Source organism: Akebia trifoliata, chromosome 11, assembly GCF_017979445.1.
Source record: "Akebia trifoliata isolate Shusen 1 chromosome 11, ASM1797944v1, whole genome shotgun sequence".
NCBI classification, from domain to species: Eukaryota; Viridiplantae; Streptophyta; class Magnoliopsida; order Ranunculales; family Lardizabalaceae; genus Akebia; species Akebia trifoliata.
Window position 1 is genome coordinate 7,352,789 of NC_141385.1, and position 8,239 is coordinate 7,361,027.

At 34.8% G+C, this 8,239-nt stretch overlaps 1 protein-coding gene across 1 annotated transcript; it reads left to right on the forward strand.

Moving 5' to 3' along the window:
* Positions 1-3,422: 3,422 nt before the first annotated feature.
* LOC147390662 (glycerol-3-phosphate acyltransferase RAM2-like) lies at positions 3,423-7,289 on the forward strand. The gene is made up of 2 exons (XM_086459570.1): positions 3,423-4,118; positions 6,194-7,289. The coding sequence occupies exons 1-2, from the start codon at positions 3,513-3,515 to the stop codon at positions 7,100-7,102; spliced, it is 1,515 nt and encodes a 504-aa protein (XP_086315696.1). The 5' UTR covers positions 3,423-3,512; the 3' UTR covers positions 7,103-7,289.
* Positions 7,290-8,239: the final 950 nt, after the last annotated feature.

Here is an 8,239-nt window from a genome sequence, read left to right on the forward strand (position 1 = left end):
GCCCCCTACCCATCATCTAGGCATGGGACCAGCAATGGAAGACTGCCCCATTCATTAAATTGAAGGATAGGACGTCTCAACATGTCTCCTTCTTACCCCTAATGTGAATTTTCTTCTTAAATGTTTGTGTTTGGATGATAGCTTATGCTTCTCTAATTGGGTCTCTCATGTCTTAAAGCACCTTATTTGCTTGTTTGGTTTTTAATGAACAAAAAATCATGAAACATAAATAAATAGGAAAAATAAATAAATAGAAACCTTATTTATGTTTATGGGCATCCAAGGAAACGTATGGATATATACATGCACCTTTGATCAAAGACAGGAAAGGCGCAAATGTCCAAAATGATTTGATGAATCTTTTATTATAAAATGGTATGGCTGTCTTTACTCTCCGAGGATGATCGTATTTAAAAAAGAGTCGTGATTTAGAGCGGTGTCCCATTCCTATAGCAACATAGGGTGTCTACATGAGGCTTTGGTTGGAGATTAAATACATTGGGCTGCGTGCCATGTAATATGACACACTTTTATAGGAGATTAAATACATTGGGTTGCGTGCCATGTAGAAAACGATTTGGTCATGAGTTCAATGTGTTTTAAACTCGTACCAAAACATACCACATAGGCACAGTTCCTATTCTATAGGAACATGACATCTTACTTATCCTAATTCTTTAAGGAAATGGTTGGGATCTATAGGCTCATGAACAAATTTCATGCAAAATCATGAAATTCTTAGGATATCCTACGAATGTTATATATTATCAGGGTATATGTTTTATATTTTTGATTACTGGTTTTAATGGTTGGGATTTTGTGTTTTTCCTTGATTCATCAGCTCATTGACTTGTTCGAAAATCTTGATCAATTTATTCCTTGCTCACATTGATGGTTTGTGGAGCTTGATGGTAAAGAGTTACTGTCAATTTTATTTTATTTATTTATTTTTTTTAATTTTGATGGTGATATGTAAAACCCTATTTACATTTCTTGGAGGATATATATTTCTCTTTATTCAGTGAAAGAGTTCACTTGTAACTTATAGTTTTATTTTCATAGTAGAATCAACGTGGATCCGTGATTAATGTATAGCCTCAATCTTGAGGGACCTACGTAAATCTCTTTGTTTTATGTGTACTTGCATCTTTATTTATTTTCTTATATTATTCTTGGATCGGTTTCATTACAGTCACCCTCCTCGGTATGTAGATGATGGATTGACTACAAATCAAAAATGAATTGAGGTGCATCTGAATGCTTTGTGAATTATTTGGTTAAAAAATATTGAATTATACGAATTTAGTCGATATAATTAAACATAATTAATACACCAAATTAAAGCATCACTAGATGATAGTGGTATTGAAAGTCAAACCCTTATTTGTTGGGGAAATAACGTACCACCATGCTTTGATGTTGATATCTACGGTGGCCTGTGATGTGGTGATTTTCATTTTGGTACCCTTATTTTTGAGCCCCAATTAGGAGTTCTTTATACTGAAATGGAGACGTGATGTTGGTGTTGGTGGGCATGCTCGAAGTTCAATAGAATCGTTAAAAATAAATAGAAACAATGTTGAGTTGATAATCACTTCTAAACACGAGCGGTAAACATATCATCCACAACACGAAAAAAAAAGCTCATATTCGACGGTCCAAGGCTGTCTAATTTCATAAAATTTGACAGGTCAAGGGGTTGAATATTTTGTTTTTGACAATTTTTTTTAATTGACAGGTCGAAACCATCAAATTAATGGAGGATGAGAGAAATTTTACGGTTCTAAACCATCGAATATGGGGAACATCAAGAATTTCAATGGCCATGGATCGTTGGAATTCGCTTTTTAAAATTCGTGGCTTTGGCCGTTGAATTTTCTAGTTTTCATGTAGTGGTCATCTTTAAAATGCCATAATTGCCCCAATTGTGTAACATGTCATCGGTAATGACTCTATGACACAAAATCTGATTGCTAATTGAACAATCTACTAAATTTGTTTTGCTTCATAAGATCTACAAAATGAATAGATAAATTTGCTCAAACTTGGGCATATAAAATTCTGAAATTTGAGCTTTTGACACATAAGTTCACACAATGGTTATGTGCATATCATGATGTCAGTTTAGTGTCGAACGTAATATCCTGCACAGTCCCTCTAGCATTGTACATATTATTATTGGGTGCAAATCAGTTTTATTAAGAAAACAAATCAAGTCCAGAATTAAATGAGAAGTTAAATAGAATCCAAATTAAATATTAGGAAAGAAAAAAAATATAAAATTAAAAGAACTTATCAGTTTATAAAAACAAATTAAGATCAAGGCTTCACGTTGAACAGGATGTCCTTAAGACAGCTTTCGCCTCTACTCTAGTGCCAACAGTTCGTAGACATCTATCTCCCAAGATACAATGATCTATAACAGAGAGGGTAGCACTCCAATCTCTGTTTATAGTAAATCCGAAAATATTTGATATTCTTTTTTGATATATCTCACAAATAAGACATAATGAGAATAATTTAAGTGTAATCAATTAGATGTTCTTAGACTCAAGAATCTCACAATATTTACTTGAGAATAAATCAGAAGTGAAGTACTTTTAACTTCTTGGATTAACTCCAATAAATAAATAACGAGGAATTCTCATTATTTCTAAGAGGTGTGATGAAGAGGTGTTAAAAAATTGAGGTGCCAATAGCCAAAATTGAATCAATACCTTAAAGGCATTGATTTGAAAAGGACGTTGTAGGTTAGAGGTAAAAAAGTTATAACTTCTTAGGGAATGGTCCTATGGTTGGCAATGTAACCTATTAAGTAACTCCCATCCAATAAAAAATAAAAAACTTTGATTTTTTAATTCATTTTTATTTTTATTTTTATTTTTTTACAAAAAAAAATCCACAATTATATATAACCAAATAACTTGGACAAATTTCTAATTTGAACTCTCTCCATTTTTTTATTTGACCAGGTTGAGTTAACAAATTGACTTGGCAAGTTGGTTCCAACTACTTTTGGGTACGAGTCACCTCTAAGTACTCCAATAGAGTTGACTCGACAAGTTTAAAAAATATGGTTTAAGTTACCCTAAATAGAAATATTTATTTTCTATCAACTAATAGAAATACAGTTTTAATGGGCTCGCAGAAAAACATGTGTTCACAAGTCTAATATCAAACCCATTCATACAAACTATATTTTTAAAAAAGAACACTATTTATGCTTTTCAGTCATATTCTTTGTGTGAAGAACAACACCAAAAAAAAAAAAAAAAAAAGGAAAGAAGTGTAATTTTCAATTTTACAAAATGGGTAGATAATACCTTTTATGAAGAAGTTACCAAAAAGGGGTTATAGACCCAAAAGTGTAAATTTTGTGAGCTTTGGCTTCACTTTGATATTGTTGAACATTTAACAAGAGGAGCACCATCTCTTCTATTTAAATAATATTTCCTTCTTCTCCTTCACTCATCTTTCTTCTTATCTCTCTTCTTCATTCAAATCCTCACACCATGTTTACTTCAATCTCAAGTTTTTGTGGTGAGGGCAAAGAGAACCATAGCATTGCATCTAAATTAGAAAATACTCTCCTTATTTCAAGAACTTCTCTTCCATACTACATGCTTGTAGCCTTTGAAGCAGGTGGTCCTCTAAGAGCTCTCATTTTGCTCCTAATATCCCCAATTCTGTTGTTATTGGAGAGCATTTGGTTTGATAATTTAGCCCTTAGAATTATGATCTTCATTTCCATGGGAGGCCTCAAGGTGACAGACGTGAAAGCGGTCGGTAGGACCGTCCTCCCTAGGTTTTACCTTGAGGATGTTCGATTGAGCGCATATAAGGTGTTTTCTAGTTGTGAAGGGAAGAAATACGCCGTGACTTCTAGCCCTAGAATCATGGTTGAGGCTTTTCTTCGAGATTATCTTAATGTTGATTATGTTATCGGGACTGAATTGAGGGTCTTCGGCGGATATTGCCTTGGACTTGTGGCGCCTTCAGGGTTAATGGTTGGGATATCTCAATTGGAAGGCCTTAGAGAGGTTCGAGGGGATGATAATTTGATCGACGTTGGGCTCGGGAACACGGATGACGATCATTTTTTCATGTTGTTGTGCCAGGTACTTTCGTTTTTACGCTTTTACATGCAAATGTGGTATGGGCCTATGAGGTGTTATAGCAGGTCCTTGTCAACATGGGCTGGGCTAGATCGTCAGCATGTTAAAAAAGTAGAAAAAGCCAATCCGGCCCGGCCCATTAACACTTGTGTATGTGTTCAGCATTAGCATTGGCAATGGGTCAGATAATATCCGTTTACTCAACTCATTCAATTCTAATTAGTAATAGAATAATGATTTTCTGACACCTCCCTCTGCCATATGCCCTTTGACGTGACATGGGCTAGAATCATTTATCTTTTCCACGGGATATACAATTACATATATTTATAGGGATGTATACTTGAGTATCCCAAGGAAAAAAAGATTTATGATTTTGACCCATACCACATCTGGAGGCATACGGGAGCATATGTTAGAGGGGGCGTCAGAAAATCCCAACTCTTAGTAATAATATGCACACATACCCATAATTATTTTATCTGAAATTTATTTAGAGTCAAATGCCGATATGAAAATATACGTTTATCTGAGTTTAAAATGATGATTTTACAATGACATATATAACCAAAATTAGAGTTTTTCCATTTTCCTTGCAATAAAGTATTCACATCCAACTCGAATATTCGCTCAAATTTTGAGTATGAGTTGAATATAGATATCCTTTAAAAAATTAGATAAATAATTGAAAACAGATATCCTTATTAACAAAATCGGATAAATATTTCACCCAACCCATTGTGCCTAGTTATGTTTCTTGTGTTCACATAAGACTTGAGAGCATGAGTCATCACAAGGAAATTGAGTAGTTGCTTTACCCCATTTCCTTTTACACACCATGTCAAACACTTGGACGATTATTTGTATAGTTCTACTCTAATGGAAGTAATGTATTAACATTTATGTTTTTAATTTTCGGCCAAAGTCCTGAACCAATCACCATCTGATTGACCATACACTTAAGAGGTGGGATGAGTCAGCATTGGATTAATTTTACCCAAAATGGAAGTTCAACTAATCCTCCATTATGTTCTATATATGTGTCGCATGTGCATTTGCAGGGCTGTTATATCCGACACTCTTTTCATGGGTCCTATCCCATCCCATCCAAGTAAATCCTAATAATTTATCACATTTGCAAACTTATTTTTAAGCATCTCTTGGATTATATTACTGAGATTAAAAAAAAAAAATCCAACTATTGGATTTCGGGTTTAAAGTATCAGAATTAGGATTGGCAATGGGTCTTATAATATTCGCTTACCCAAGTTTTCGGGTATGCATTTGCAAATTTCTTATCGTTATAAACTCAAGTAAATTCATCAAGTTATTTTTATCCAAATATTTTTAGGCTCGGATATGGATATGTGTCTTATCCAATCCGAATATCCGTTTATCTAAGTTTAATATGGTAAATTCAAAATAAAATATATGTATATAATTCAAGAATCAATTCATTCCGAAACTTCTAATCCTAATTTACAAGTTGAAGAATCGTGGATCATTCGATTTTTGTTAATCACTTTTAATAGGATTAGAAGTTTCATAATGGGTTGGTTTTTGGTGAGGATGATCTTCTGATCATAAAGATCATCATCACCAAAAATCAGCCCATTTCGAAACTCCTAATCACACATATATTGAAAAAATGTTTGGCACAATATTTGGCTCCCTTTAAGGCCTTCGAACGCCACCCTATATATATCCGACTTTGATATCCATTTGAAATTTGGATACAAGTTAAATACAGATATCATTTTAAAAAGTGGATAAATAGTTGGATATGAATTTCCTTGGCATAAGTGGGCAAAAAGTCGGAATTAGATAACCGAATGTAAAGTTGGACAAAGATATAGAAATAGCTTCATCCGACCCACACCCGACCCATTTTCATGAGTCACTCCATCCCAAGTTCCGAACTAGTGTAGTATGTTAGGGGCTGATTTCATCATATAGTGCTGAGCCTACCCAGCAAAAAATTGGCCTCATTGCAATAACTATATATAAGGGCTGTTATTTAATATACTGTAGATTATTTTCTAGGAAATATTACTTAATGTCTTTATTCGATTTTCCAGGAAAGATACATTGTTCCAGTGGAGAACAAAGCATCATCCTTACCAAGAAAGCACTATCCTAAGCCGTTGATCTTTCACGATGGGAGACTCGTGGCGAAACCTACACCACTAGATTCTCTTGCCATTTTTCTGTGGTCACCAATGGGCGTTATCTTAGCTATTTCTCGCCTTTTGGTGGGCAAATTCTTACCATACAAGCTTGGGCTGATAGTTGCTGCAGCTACAGGCATGAGTATCAAGGCAAAACTCCCTCCAACATCTCACACGTGCGAAACACATACACCCTACTCACGTTGCACGTGTAAGTCATGTGACCCTGGTACTCATGGCACGCTTTATGTGTGTTCCCATAGAACATTAATTGATCCTGTGATTGTGGCAACGGTATTGCAACGGCCAGTAATGGCCGTTACTTATAGTGTGAGTCGGATCTCGGAGCTGCTATCTCCAATAAGAACCATCCGATTGAGTCGTGATCGTGTTAAAGATGGGGAAATGATGCGACGACTATTGAAGCAAGGAGACTTGGTGGTGTGCCCTGAGGGGACAACTTGTCGGGAGCCTTATTTACTTCGATTTAGTCCATTATTCTCCGAGATTGGAGATGTCATTGTGCCAGTAGCTGTGTCGGCGAAAGCAAGCATGTTTCATGGGACCACGGTAACGGGGTACAAGTGGTTAGATTCGTTTTTCTTCCTTATGAACCCTTATCCCGAGTATCGTCTACAATTCCTCGAAAAACTATCGGGAGTCCATGTGTCCGCATCTACGGGGAAATCTAGTTATGATATTGCTAATCATGTGCAAAATATGATTGGAAATGCGCTCGGGTTCGAGTGTACAAATTTAACACGTAGGGATAAGTATCGGATGTTGGCGGGCACCGATGGTGCAAGTCCAATGAGTTGAACGCTTTCTAATCGAACTTTCCTTTTTTATTATCATCATCATCATCATTGTTATTATCATTATTAGTTCTCGAAAGTAGTTTTTTTACTATAATTTAATCTAGGAGTTTTCGGTACTTATGATTGAAGATAAATAGGTAACTCGATATCATGTAATAGTTTTTCCTAAAATATAATCCAGAGTTTTTAACATCATTTCTGCATTTCTAGTTGAGTAATGCCAGAGTGACATTGGGATTTACTGTGATTCTCACGTTTCTGATGTGGAGGTGTGTGCATAATTGTAAATGCTTTTTATTCATATCTCAAGAAAACGTTTCTATGGCTATCACATCAACGCAGTGAGAATCAAAGTGAAAAACAAAGTCCCCCAGGATTTTCTTTTCTAGTTTATGCAATCTTGTTGTCTATTTGACACACGCCCCCATCAAAGAACCGCAGATCAATTGTTTCGGAATACATATAATCATAAATCTTTTCTTGTGTATCCCGAGGCAACTGATCTACAATTCTGTGATTGGGGTGTGTGTCAGAGGGGAGCGTCATATTATCACAACTCATCCAAAATCACAAAAATAAAATTTGTTCAAATCATGGAAGCTAATGGGCGGCACCAACTTGAGTTCAACATTCTCCCACTTTGGCCCATTAAAATGATTAATATACAAAAATGTAGGATTTAATTATAAAAACATTACAATTTTCAAAATGACTCCACTTGAATTCCATATAGAAAATTTTACACCTGATCACGATTCTAAAAACAAGCTAATAACACCAATTTAACTAGGCATTATTTAAGTTAAAATGACGATGCAAGTCATGACGATTTGATTTCATCAATACCATACTCCCTTCTATGCACCACACTACTAATAATCCTTCTTAATACGATCCATAAGTGGGGAAAAGATTATACATAGGTTTTGGCCTAACCAAGTATGATGGTCCCTATAATTTGTCTTGTTAAGATATATATTTCATGTATTAATTCATCCAAACATAAAATTTATACACATAAGCGAAAACAAGATAATTAGAAATAATTTTATTTGCAGAGTAAGAATATCAAATGACATTAGTTGTTTCTTGACTCTTTCTCTACCAATTAAATACTTCATTTTCATTAGTTTCACAC